Genomic DNA, 14,052 nt, shown 5'->3' on the forward strand with positions numbered 1-14,052 from the left:
TCCTCCAGGGAGTCTTCCGTACACTCTGACCCTCCTACACGGCTGGGTCAAGCCTGTCTTCTGGTCCACAGCCCTGAGCTCCCCTCAAACCCAGCTCCTGTCACCCAGAGCCACATCTGTCTTCCACACCCTTCCCCAGGGCCAGGGTCCGAGTTTCCCCCACTGTGTGCCCAGGGTGGATGGTGTCCTGGGCTTGCTGCTACAGCTGGGGCTGCTGAGCCCTAACAGTGTGTGCCAGGGGCTGTGACTGCCTGAAGTCACCGATCCATTAATCACTCCGGTGCCGCCTCCGTCTGCTCCCTGCTGCAGGCATGTGTTTGGGTGGGTGTGCGCTTCTGGTGTCGAGGAGGTATGAACGGAGCCAGCGTCCGGCCTGCACACACCGCCGCTGCACATCCCCAGGGAGAGACTCACCTGGCTCCCACCCAGATGGGGATCCTGGGGGCAGCAGATCCTTTAAGATCCTGTTTGAGGCTGGGGGAATGGGCCAACCCGGAGCCTGGAGGTCTGGTTCTAATTCTTCCTCTGCCTGGTTTGCTGTGTGGCCTGGGAAAACCCTTGCCTGTCTCTGGGCCTGGAGGAGATGAGCATTAGGCCTCTCCCAGTCTCACCTTCCAGGCTCCAGATCTCCCCAGGCTTAGGTCAGCCCCGGGTGCCAGCAGCGGCCTCTGTAGGAAGATGGGGGCTGCTTCCCTTGGACTCCTCTGGCTCCGACCAGGGCTGAGTCCAGGGCCGGGGAACTCGCTGTCACTCTCTGCCTGGAATCCTTCTCTCCCCTCACTTGGCCAAGCTCTTGGCCTGAAGATGCTGCTCGGGTGCCTGGGAGCCTCTGGATGGGGTCCTCTGCCTGTCCTGAACACTTCCCATGAGCAACCGCAGGCTGGTGCTTGGGCTTTGTCGTTGTAATCCCACAGCTCCCAGTCACTGTGGGTCCTTGCTGCCTCCCTGCCCCCACCTCCCAGCCCCCACCACCATGAAACCTGCATCAGACTGATGGGCTCGGTCATGCTAAGGTGTAAATGACTGACAGCCAGGCCCCAGCAGCCTTATGTTAAAGAGAGTCTGTTAAAGAGAGTCTAGCTTTTCCTGGAGGCCTCTGGATATGGAATTCCTTCCAGGAATTCCAGGAAAAAGAGGCCTGCGGCCCCATCCAGCATGCTGGGGCAGGCATCCCCAGGGTAGATGTCCCTGCAGACCGCGGTGTGAGGAGGCAGGCCTGGTTCCAGTCCCTAGGCCCTCCTGCTTTCCCCAGCAGCCTCCCTCCTGCAGCCCCCACAGAACTGCTCTAACTGCCAGCTTTTTCTTCAGTGGTTCCCATGGCAGCAGCCACGGGGGCTGAGGGAGGAGACGGGGAAAAGGGAGGCAGGGCAGCTGTGTGCAGATGCTGTCCACAGAAGGGGTCCAGGATGCCAGCTGGGGGTGTGGCTGGGCCACAGGCTGGGCCTCGAACCACCGGGCCAAGAAATAATAGTACCAGAAGTGGCAGTGGACACTTGTTCCCCCACCTGCTTCCCACGTTAGCCCTTTTAATGCTCACGCAACCACGGGAGGAAGGAGTTTTTTTCATCGTTGTCATCCCTGCTTTACAGATGGAAAACTGAGGCTCGGTGGAATTAAGAGACTTGCCTAACAGCTCACAGCCATTAAGGGGCAGAACCAGAATTTGAACTCAGCAGCTGAGCTCTAGAGTTGCGCTCCTAACCACTACAACGCACTGCCTTGACTTCGGCCACCCAGGTTCTCAGGTACAAAAGCTGCTCCAGGGGCCGGGCACGGTGGCTCACACCTGTAATCCCAGCACTTTGGGATTTGGTGATGAGAACACCTTCCTCAGCTTGCACTCAGGACAGCTTGCACTCAGGACAGCTTGCACTCAGCCAGCCTCCACCCTTGAGCAGTGGGGGCTCCAGAGAGCTACAGACAATAAAATGTCTGTTGGCAGGACCCAACAGTGGGCTGTTCTGAAATATGACCCCTTGCAACAGACACATCTTGAGGGTTTGCCAAACTGAAGACCCAGAGCCTACTGACCAGGCCTCTCTGAGAGTGATGCTTGTAGACACCACAGCTCGGGAGGCACTGGAATATGTCTTTAAGAGCCAAGCTTTTTGATAGTTGAGAATCTTCCGTTTAAAACGGTGGTCCTCCCCCACCGCCGAGGCGGGCGGATCACAAGGTCAGGCGATCGAGACCATCCTGGCTAACATGGTGAAACCCCATCTCTACTAAAAATACAAAAAAAAAAAGTAGCCAGGCATGGTGGCGGGCACCTGTAATCCCAGCTACTTGGGAGGCTGAGGCAGGAGAATGTCATGAATCCCGGAGGCAGAGCCTGCAGTGAGCTGAGATTGTGCCACTGCACCCCAGCCTGGGTGACAGAGCGAGACTCCATCTCAACAAAAAAAAGAAAGAAAAGCTGCTCCAGCCCAACAGCACTCCTGCCTGGAGGCCTTTGTCCATGCTGCACCTCTGTCCAGAACCTCTGCCTACTTCCTGCACACCCAGCTGGCCCTGGCACTGTGTCTTAGCCCAGATATCACCTCCTCCAGGAAGCCTTCCTTGATGCCCTGTGTCTGTCCAACCCCTACCCTGCATTCTCAAAGCCACTGGATTTCCCAGAACACACTGTTGTCTTTGTTGTTTTGTAGGACTGTCTGCCCCTGGAGATTGGGAAGGCCCTGAGGGCGGGGTTGGGGTTCAAATCGTCTTTATGAGCCCAGCACTCAGCCTTAGGCTGTGAATACTGACACCAACACATATTGAGAGCTGAGGATGGGCTGGTGACAGTGGCCGCTTTGATACTAACTTCCCTGGAGTTTATAGGCTGCATGTCTGTGCGCCAGCAGCTAATAGAAACACTGGCCATTGTTGTGCACCAGTGCCCTTTGCTTCTGAATCCGTGCAATGGTGCCATGAGGGAGGAGCTAGTATCCCCATGTCACACATGAGTAAATGAGACCCAGAGAGGGAAAGTCACTGCCAAAGGCCACACAGCTGGTGTGTGGCAGCGCTGGGAGCTGGACCCAGGGTCCTCTGACTTCAAGTAAGCTGATCTTGGGGGAATTCCACGGTCAAATCTAGGACAGATGTCCAGAGAGGGGTCTCCTGCACCTGTGTGGTGTGCCCGCTTGTCCTGGCCCACCCTCTACCAGGAACTGAGAGCGAGTCCCCGTCCTCCCTCCTCGGGGCATCCTGCAGATCAGTGTGTCATTGTCATCGTGTGTGTGGTGTGTGTGTGTACTGCCGGGCTCCCGGACTCTGCAGCCAGCTCGCTGGAATTGACACATGACATGACCTCCGGCCCTCCCAGCTCATCCTCGCTGTCAGGGAAGGGAGGGGACTGCCTGCAGGAGGTACTGCCTTTGCTGACTCGCCCTCCCTTGTGAGGTGACTACCCTGGAGGTGGCAGGCGGGGACACCCGGGCCATGGTCATCATGCTGAAACCGCTCCCCTGGCCTGCCATGGCTGGCCCTCCCCATGGTCAGCCAGCTGGGAAGATTCAGGTCTTTACAAAACTTTCATAAATGTAATGAAAAATATGTGACCTGGAAATTAATTCCATCCAGATGCAGGGGTCTTTGTTATGTGGGTGTGTGTTTTGTAAATGGCAGAAGATAAAAAACCAAAGGCTGTTTTATGGAGCAAGATGTGAAGGCAGCCAAAGCCGCAGATCGCAATTTTTTCAGTGTATTTTGGGATATTTACTGATTCAAATTCTTTTGGTGTTTCCCAAGCAGTAAACAAAACCTTCTCTGATGGAGGAATCTCACTGAACGTCTTCCCGGGGCACAGGAGCAGATCCGTCAGCAGGAAGAGCAGCTGCAGCCAGTGTGCGGATGGAAGTCCCCGTCACCACCCCACCAGGCAGTCACACTTGAGGGTGGAGGAGGAGAGTTCCTGAGGCCAGCAGGCCAGAACGAGACGTCGGCACAGCTGGAAGATGGCCGATGGCCTCTCTGCCAGCCTCATCTAAAAAATGGGAGTGTGGTCTGCTGGGTGCAGTGGCTCACGCCTGTAATCTCAGCACTTTGGGAGGCCGAGGCGGGTGGATCACCTGAGGTCAGGAGTTCGAGACCAGCCTGACTAATATGGAGAAACCCCATCTCTACTAAAAACACAAAATTAGCCAGGCGTGGTGGCGCATGCCTGTAATCCCAGCTACTTGGGAGGCTGAGGCAGGGCACTCGCTTGAACCCCGGAGGTGGAGGTTGCAGTGAGCCGAGATTGTGCCATTGCACTCCAGCCTGGGGAACAAGAGGGAAACTCCATCTCAAAAAAAAAAAAAAAAAAAAAAAAAAAAAAAAAGGGAATATGGAGCCCATTGGCAGGAGTGGCCTCGGGTCCATGAGACAAGGTGGATGACTCTGGCGACTAAGGTGTGGGCGCAAGAAGTCAGGGCTGTGTGAATTCACATCCCAACTCGGCAAAATTCTCTCTCTGTTATTTTGGGAAACCGAAGCTCAGTTTGAAATGTCTGTGAAATGGGGATACCTAGACCCCCTACTTCATGGTGTCACTGTGAGGCTCTGAGATAACACGAGGGCCTGGAGAGAGACAGACCCAGGAATGCTGGCTTGTGTGATTAAGGCACAGAGAGAGTGCTTAATAGGTCTAGGTCTAGAGAGGCAAAGTGCCTTGCCCAAGGTCACACAGCAGGATCGAGGTTGTCTAGTGCAGTGGCGGTGTGTGGGCTTTGGGCCTGGATATACCTGGTGAAGCAGAGTCTGTTACTATCTAAATACCACTGCACCTGGCTGAGGGTGTTCCCAATAGGATCAATCCCTCTGTCTCTCCTCACCCCACTGGTAACAGGCTTGGACGACTGACGTGCTTTGGCCAATGAAACATGAGCAAAAATGCTATGGCCACTTCTGAACAGAAGCTTAGAGACACGACGTGTGTGGCTTCACCACTGCCTTCTCCCTCGACGGCAGGGCCATCCTGCCTGGAATGGGGGCTGCTTCTCTGGCCTTGTCACAGAATGCTTTACGCAGAGAACCACGAGAGCCCAAGAAGGACCCAGAGTATGAGCCAAAAGGAAGCCTTTGCTTCTCAAGCTCCCGGGGCCTTTGAGGGTGCTCCTCCCCTTGGCATTACTAAGCCCAGGATGACCGATACGGCTGACTCAAATCCTGCTGTGTCCCCTGTGTGCTGTGTGGCTGCAGGCAAAGCTTCACCCTCTCTGAGCCTCAGCTCTAGTGAACGGGGCTCATGGAAGGTCCTTCACAGATAACAGATGGAGGGTGTCAGCATGAGTCAGGCCCCTTGTGTTGGAGGAAGTCCTCGTAAGTGTTCATTCACTTCCTTCCCCTGGGGAAGGGCAAAGCTTTGGGGGTCAGAGATTTCACACATGGACAAGGGAGGGACAACAGTCCATGCCTGTACATGCTGAGGCCTTTGGGTGCACTGTTCTGTCTTCCTAGAGTCCCTCCCCACCTCCCACCTGCTGCGGCCCATCTGCCTGGTGAAGGAACGCCCATGCATTGTGGGAGATGCCACTCCCAGCCACCTCCTTCAGAGAGACTTTCCCTGTCCCCAGAGAGAACTGACCACATCCCCTGCATGCCCGGGCCCACCACGACCCCCACACAGACGCTTCCACAGATCGTTCAGGGACCTGGGCCTGAGTCGCCACTGCTGGTGTCTGGCGGTGCCCTGGCACGGGAAGGAGTGCAGTACACTTCTCACCACGTCCAGGCCTCTGCCCCACCCCTCTCTCTGCAGTCTCTCTATGGCCCACGTGGCTGGAAGCGGGCATCTCGCCGTGGTGGTGGGCTTGGCGAAGCTGCTTCCTCTCGCTCTGCCTTCCTGCCAGGCAGCCAGAACCAAAACAAACCATTCTGTTCCTCCAGAAAAATACAAATAAATAAGTCATCAGAAGCGCTCTCCTTTTCCCTGTCACCAGCCCTGCCTTCTGGCTGATTCGCCAGCAGGGAGGGCTGTGGAGGGGCGGGGGTGGGGGAGGAGGGGCGATGGGGGAGGGCCAGGAGCTCTCACATCTGCACAAAGCCCCTCCCGGGAGTCACATTGGCCTGGTCCATCTAGACTGGCTGCTGGGGAGTGCTAATCTGTCTAGGATACTGGAACATACAGCCTCTTAGCTGGGATCTGGTGCAGTCCCCAGTGACACACAAATCCTGGCCTTCTAGATGCACCAAGGGGTGGCAGAACCAGGGCTCTAGAGCCCCTCAGATCTTGACACCAGTTGTTATCACCCATGTGGTCTGGGACAGGTGACTTCCCCAGCCTGGGCCCCAGCCCCTTCTTCCTCCCATGGTGAGGATTAATGGGCACCATATGTGTCTTGCCTAGAGGAGCCTGTGATATCGTGTGGCCAGAGCCCTAAAGCACAGGATAGGCACAGAGGTGGACTCTACCTGGGTCCTCTTGCACACACAGGCCCTCTCCTACCCATTCAATGACCCGGGACTTCAGCCCTGCATCCTGCTCCCCAACGCTCATCCTCAAGTCATCCTCTGCCACCAGTCCAGCCCCACCTGGACACCAGGCCCTACTTCAGCTCCCTGGGCTTGGGTCCTCTCCCCAAGGTTCTTGAAACTGGGCAGCTGGGAAGAGGCTTCCATGGCCCACCCGAGTTCTTGATCTCCCCTCAGTGGGGTCCAGGTCTGGCCTAGGCCCCCCTCATGGGTCCTGCTCCTGCAGACACCCTAGGTCCTCTGGGGCCTTATCTCAGGCATGGCCCATGCAGCACAAAGCCAGATAAAACCCTCCAGGGACCCTTGATGGCCTCATTAGAAAGTCTATGTACTGTACCCCCCAGGCTAGACAGGACCCTCTGCCCTCACCTGCTGTTTCTCCCCTGGTTCCCCTTGCTCTTCCACTGGGCTACAGAGAATTCTGCCCAAAAGTGCTCTTTCCTCCAGGCTGTGGGGCTCCCACCTTCTTAAACACTGTCAGATCTCAAGAATCAAGTACCACGCCTCCCTCTGCAGGAACATCTATGACAGGAGAGGCCTGGGGGAGGAGCAGGAGCTGCATCCTCCTCTGTGTGGGCTCCATACTCACAGCTATGGAGAGGGAAGGTGACGAGAAGATCGCTGGAGAATGACAAGGGCTGGGATCTCCCCAGGGCAGCAGCTTAACTGGAGATGATTCTGTGCCCCCACATTTGGCACTATCAGGAGTCACTGCCGGTTATCACTGGGGTGGTGGGGAGGAGGTGCACTGGGTCAGTGGAGGCCATTGGGATGCTACTAGACATCCCACAGTGCACAGAGTGGGCCACCTATGGAGGATGACCTGGCCCCAAATGCCAGTGGTGCTGGGGTGGGATCCCTGCTCAGGTGGTCTCTCCTCAGTAGGATCTGCCTCTGTGGGTAGAAGCTCCAGAATGACTAACGTGATTCCAGACCATCTGGGTTGGCTGCTGGCTCCACCACTAACCACTGCCTTCATTAGGCAAGTGACTCAACTACTCTGTGCCTCCCCTTCCTGATCTGTAAAATGGGCTGAGGATGGGCTGCCAGGTAGCTGCAGTGGCATGAGGTTGAGCGCAGAGACTCAGCTACATTATGTGCTCCATAAACACTTTCTAGGGCTAAAGATTAAAAACGTAATTTTTAAATTACATTTAATTAAAAACGTAAAATTCTGAGCCTCAATACTCCCATTCTCCCCAGGGGAAGGCCTTCATTCTGCAGCCCAACTCTTCGTCAGCAGCCGCCAGGACCCCCTGCGCTGCTGGAGTGGAGTGTTCCGTGTGAAATCCTGTGCAAATATGCAGATTATAGAAACTTGTGGGCTTCAAAATGAGGATCCCAGACACCAGTCACCAGACCTTGGAGAAGTCTGGATGTGTTGCCAAGCCTCGTCTGGCGTTCAGCCAGAACTTGCAGCATGACAGGGTCCTCACCCCAGTCCTGGCACTACCCTCCTCTCTCAGGGAATCCGTTCCTTGTCTTATACAAGGCTTGGGTCAAATCCCAGACCTGATTCCAGCCCTGATATGATGGACAGGGCTTGCTGAGTGACTTCACACACAGAATTATTCTAAGGGCTGAGCAGATGGCGAGAGATTCAGGGGAAGCACCCGTGCGTTTGAGGAAGGAAAAGGCTGGGGAGCTGGCCTAGGTGGGAGGTGGGGAGATTTGGAACAGGCGGCTTCCCCCTGAGTGAATGCAGCATGGTGGCAAAGTCCTTCAGCCCCAACATCAGACGGAGATCGAGGCTCACACTTGCAACCCACCCTCTCCCTTCAACAAACGCCCCTTTCAAAAAGATTTTTTCCCCTTATCATGAAAAAAGACATCTGCCCCCAAACTCCGCCTCATGCTTATTGGGAAAATAATTTGAAGGATCACATTAAAATCAGAAGAAGATAAGAAGCCTGACAATTCTAAAGACTCTTTTAGAGGCATTAGCCAACACAATTGGACAAGAAAAAGAAGTGAGGCACAAAAATGGCAAGGTAGGGCGATAAAACTATCATTGTTTACAAGTGGAATAATTGGAAACCTAAGAGAATCAACTGAAAAAAAAAAATAAGAAATTTCAGTAACGTGGCTGAATGCAAAATTCCTATCTCAAAATCATTGCTTTTATCAAAATTCGTATCTCAAAATCATTGCTTTTAACAATACTCAGAGGATATACTGGAAGGAAAGACCCAATAGCAACATAAAAAGAAATAACTCAAAATAAATGCAAAATATATGTCTAATATCTATATGAAGAAAACTCTAAAATGCCATGCAAGAAAATTTGAACAAATGAAAAGACATTTGTATGGAAATGTTCAACATCATAAAAAGTCAATCCTTGGATTAACCTATGAATTCAATACAATCTCAGTAAAAAAAAACTAACTGGATTTTTTTGGGGGGAGGTAAGGTTACTACACAGCTAATTCTAAAGTTTGTATGACAGAAGTTCCAGAGGAGCCCACTAAGACATTAAAATATATTAAAAGTCACAGTGGTTAACACAGTGAGGTACTAGTGTATAACCACAACAACAGAAGCCCAGTGCATATCACACCCTACCTCAATACTCAAATTTAGTATATGAAGGTATTTAGTAAGTTTGCATTTCATATCGGGGGAAAAGAGATGGCCAATTTAATAAATGGTGTTGGAATAACCAGCTACCCATTTTGGAAAAAGAATAATAAAGTTTAATTTCTACTTTACAACTTTCATCAGAGTAAATTCCAGATAGTTCAACTACTTAAAGACAAAATATTAAAATGTAAAATAATTAGGAGAAAACATGGTGGTATTTTTAATGACCTCAGAGCAGGAAAAGTCTTTCTTAGCATGTTGCAAAAGCCAGAAGCAAAAGAAAAAAGAATGATAAAATATGATTACATAACAAAAACTAAGCATGGGGAAAAGCATTATAAAGTCAAAGTCACACTGAAGAAACATTTGTATGGAAACATTCAACAAAGAGAAGATGGGAAGATGTTTGCAACTCATATTTCTTTCATATGTGAAAAGCACCCATAAATAAGAAAAATACCAAAAATTCAATAGAAGAATGACAAAAGACATAAACGGCTAGCTCACAGTAAGAGAAATACAAATGTCTCTCAGGCATGTGAAAAGATGGCCAGCTTCACTCAAAATAGAGAAATGTATGCTGTTTTGAAACTACATGACTCTACTTAGCATGTTCTCATTGCTTTTCTACCAGCAAACTCTCTCTTTCTCCACTCCTGTGCCCCCCTCCGTCAGACCCCTGATCCAAACATATTTTAATCACCTTAAGGAAAAGAACTGCATGGGATTAATCTCTGGGTCAATGGTGTCAATCAGTATTTGTTAAATTAATGAAAAATGAAGGAAGGAACCCAGTGGATTATAGGCCCAGGTGCCTTCTACACCTGAAAGCTTTCCACATCCTTAACCTCACTTAGCTTATGTGATAACCCTGCAAAGTGAGTATTCTGTGTCCGTTCCTCCCTCCCTCCTCCCTTCCCTCCCTCTTTCTTTTCTTTTCTTTTTCTTGTCACCCAGGCTGGAGTACAATGGCACCATCTCTGCTCACTGCAACCTCCACCTCCTGGATTCAAGTGATTCTCCTGCCTCAGCCTCCTGAGTAGCTGGGATTGCAGGCACCTGCTACCACACCCAGCTAATTTTTGTATTTTTAGTAGAGATGGGGTTTCACTATGTTGGCCAGGCTGGTCTCAGACTCCTGACCTCAGGTGATCCACCCACCTCATTCTCCCAAAATGCTGGGATTATAGGTGTGAGCCACTGCGCCCAGCCTCTGTGTCCATTTCTCAGATGAGAAGGCTGAAGCTTAGAAGGCACAATGGGCCAAAAGCCCTGGTCATCCAAAGACTCTCCCAGACTCCTTCCAGGCTCACCCAATCTTATAGTGGTTACCCAACCGCCTCCCCAGGGGACAGGATTTTGGGAGGCAGGTTGCCTTGCCTGGGGCCTGAGGCAGTGGGGTTGCACCCCCAGTGTGGTACTCACTTGTGCATGTAACCCTCGGAGCTGGCCGTGAGGTTTGCCTGCATCACCGCCTGGAACTCCGTCTCGTTGCAGCAGTATTTGAAGACCGTGTTGTTATGGTGACAACAGAGGATGAAGGTCTTGTTGTCCGAGAGCCGGGGGCAGTGGAAGCCGAAGTGGTAGCGGCCTTTGTGGTCTGTGTACGGTTCACAGACCCGGAAATGTGCAGACAAGACTGGAAGACAGAGTCACCAGGCTCAGAGGGGTCCCTTGCCAGTCCATGGGTGCCAAGAGGTAGGGGAACTGGCTGGCCTCTTCTCAGGTCCTGCTTGCTTCTTCCCTTCCCTGGACGCCTTTGTGGTCCACTGTGAACCTCACCTACGGGTCCCCATTACCCCCAGCCTCCCAGCCCTGGTTACACTCTCTGTGTCACCCAGACTGGGGGGGCCATGGAAGGCAGGGCTGGCTCTCCTGCCTTGGTGAACATGCTTGACATGCAGCAGCCACTCAATTAGAAAATCAGCCTTAACTGAGCACCTACTGTGTGCTTCACAGACCCATCTCGTTTAACTCACACAGCCAAGCCAGTTTGAGATCCCACTTTACAGATGGAGAAACTGAGGCTCAGAGACCATAGGTGACTTGCCCGTGCTGAAAAGTGTTGGAGGGGCAGGAATGGAACTCAGACCTGGATTCAAAGTCTGGGGCCCTCTCCAGTCTTGTATCGCTAGCTCTTTGTTCCCAGGTAGGCCATGGTGGACCTGTTGCTAAGCCCAGGCTGGCCTGGGTGGTGGCTGGCATAGGTGCAAGGACCTCTTGGGTGCCTCTTGTGTCAAAAACAGCAGGCCCTCTGTTCCTTGATTTCTACTAAACTAGTACCCTAGGTCCCAAGGTCCCCAAGGGCCTGCCTCAGTCACCCCCACCTCATGGTGGTAGCTTCGCCCTGGCCTGGAACCCTCCCACCCCTCTGCTCAGGCACCAATGCTACTGCAAACCCAGGATGGTATTTACGAGTCTTGCCGATGGTGATAAACAGGATTGAAAGTCTGAACAAATATAACAATGGAAAAAACCTAGAGCCCACTGTCTCAGGCTTAATTAGTATCTTCATAAAAGAGATCGTTGTATCTAATTTGTATCACTGAAAAGGGGCTTTGCTGACTGAATACATTCCTTCAACCACAAAGGCAGTGGTTTTGCAGGAGCTCCTCCAGCTCATTGAAAGCTCTGTGTCTGCTGAGAGGTTATTAGACTGCAGCCCACACAGCTCCCCGCCTGCCCACCCGGGGCTGCCACAGGGGAGTCCCAGCTGGGCTGGGCTGGCAGGTGGGCAGGCGGCCTTCATGCACCGGGGTGCTGAGGCTGCCTGGGGGTGGGGGGCATGAAATTCCATGCCCCTTCCCCCAAAGACAGCACCCTCTTCTGTGGAGATGGGCAAGACCACTGTGAGAGAAAGGTCTCAGCTTTTTGGGAGCCAGGGGAGCTCTCCAGGCCCCCTTCTCATCCTCAACCTTAAGAAAGAACAAGACCCCCTCTGGGATGTGGAGGTTATTAAGGGAGCTCCAACTAGACAACTGTTTCACTCCATCTCATTTATTTCCATCGTACAGAGGAGAAAACTGTGCCTCAGAGCAACAGTTCCCAAAGTGTGGCCCCTGATTGGCCTCGAGGGCATCCCTGGAGGGACTGTCAGAAATGCAGATTCTCAGGCCCCTGGGCTTCTGCATCAGAAGCTCTGGGGTAGGCCCCGCCATCTGTCCTGGCAAGCCCTCTAGGGGATGCTGATGGCCTTGGGTTTGGGACCCACTGGCCTAGAAGCAAGGGGCAGAGGCAGCCGGCCAGTTCCGGCCACTGTCTGGGCCATTGCCCAGGTCAGTGAGGAGGCCCTGCTCATGCTCAGTGTGTGGGCGGCTGGGGAGGGACCAGAACACTCATGCTGCTGGTCAGAAAGTCTAGCTCAGGTGGGACCAGCCTGTGAGGCTACCACAGGACTCAGGGAGGGAAGGGAGAGAGTGGTACGGCAGCATGGAGGAGGTGGCCTTTGAGCTGGGCCTCTAGGGACTGGGAGGAGCCTGATATGCAGAGATGGGGGTCTGGGGAGGGTGGGCTCAGTGAGGTTAGGGGATGTGGAAGGGTCCTGCCCATTACCAGCACCCAGCTCACCCGGCCACCGCTGGGCAGTCAGTGCCACAGGCTTTGGTTATTTGGTAATGATGAGGCCTCCCCAGAGCCAACAGAGCCCTGGGCTGGGAGCCAGGACAACCGGGTGGGAGTCCTGGCATGAGGCTGCCTGGGCCATCGTGAACTCTCTCACCTCCTCCCCTCACTGATGAAAGACTCATGGTCTCCAAGGGGGGTTGGGGGCTCCTGGGAGCGTAAACAGCAAGGCGCAGCCCCCACCTAGAGAAAGAGGCTGTGAGTGCTCTAGGGGCACTAGGGGCAGTAAAGGGCAGCATCCTTGGGCTTCTGCTCTGGGGCACGGTGTGACTGCAGGCCGAAGGACACTCTGTTAGGAGGCCCCAGCAGAGCAGGGATGCGAAGGAGAGAGCCGCATTTCGGACCTCCAAGCCTCAACCATGAGCGAACGTGGAGAGAGCTGCATTTTGGGCCCCCAAGCCTCAACCATGAATGCACCCCTGTGTGCACCGCTCTACGCAACTCCTGCATCTGGATGGCCCTCGTTCACTGGCTGGCCCCTCCCCTTCGCCCTCACTCACCGGCTGGCCCCTCCCCTTCGCCCTCACTCACCGGCTGGCCCCTCCCCTTCGCCCTTGTTCACTGGCTGGCCCCTCCCCTTCGCCCTCACTCACCGGCTGGCCCCTCCCCTTCGCCCTCACTCACTGGCTGGCCCCTCCCCTTCGCCCTCACTCACCGGCTAGCCCCTCCCCTTCGCCCTCACTCACCGGCTGGCCCCTCCCCTTCGCCCTCACTCACTGGCTGGCCCCTCCCCTTCGCCCTCGTTCACTGGCTGGCCCCTCCCCTTCGCCCTCACTCACCGGCTGGCCCCTCCCCTTCGCCCTCACTCACCGGCTGGCCCCTCCCCTTCGCCCTCGTTCACTGGCTGGCCCCTCCCCTTCGCCCTCACTCACCGGCTGGCCCCTCCCCTTCGCCCTCACTCACCAGCTGGCCCCTCCCCTGAAGCAGTGACCTCAGGGAGGCCACCTTCCTTCTAAGCGTCTCACCTTCCTCATTTGTAAAATGGGCAGAGTAGGCCCGTCCTCCAGGGGCGGTGAGGACCAGGTGAGCCAAAGCATGGAAAGCATCTAGGGTGGCGAGAGTAGCTGGGTGGCCCCCAGACCCCTGGCCTGAGTGTGGCTTTGGCTTTGCTGTTCGGGGAGCCCTGCCAAGCACCCCCAGACACCTTCATAGCCTCCCTTTGAGCTGCCCCCCGCAAGGGGCAGGGGCCGAAAACCACCAGGCCAATGTCAGTGACCCTGTTGAGCATGCGGGCTTGAGGAGGTAGAGAGAGACACAGAGATAGAGACAGAGACAGAAAGACAGAGTTAGAGAAAGACAGAGAGACAGAGACGGACAGAGACACAAAGACGGAGACAGAAAGAGACAGAGGCAGACAGAGACAGACACAGACACAGAGACACAGAAAGACAGAGACAGACAGAGACAAAG

At 54.0% G+C, this 14,052-nt stretch overlaps 1 protein-coding gene across 5 annotated transcripts in view; it reads right to left on the reverse strand.

The window, feature by feature from the left end:
* The window catches only part of SHISAL1 (shisa like 1), a 161,621-nt gene that overhangs the window by 42,809 nt on the left and 104,760 nt on the right, over positions 1–14,052 (reverse strand). For all 5 annotated transcript variants that reach the window (XM_011712060.2, XM_011712059.3, XM_011712061.3 and 2 more), the window contains one exon: positions 10,447–10,660. In XM_011712060.2, the coding sequence (XP_011710362.1) occupies positions 10,447–10,660 (214 nt within the window). The remainder of the gene's footprint in view (positions 1–10,446; positions 10,661–14,052) is intronic.

Source organism: Macaca nemestrina, chromosome 15 (genome assembly GCF_043159975.1).
Source record: "Macaca nemestrina isolate mMacNem1 chromosome 15, mMacNem.hap1, whole genome shotgun sequence".
NCBI classification, from domain to species: Eukaryota; Metazoa; Chordata; class Mammalia; order Primates; family Cercopithecidae; genus Macaca; species Macaca nemestrina.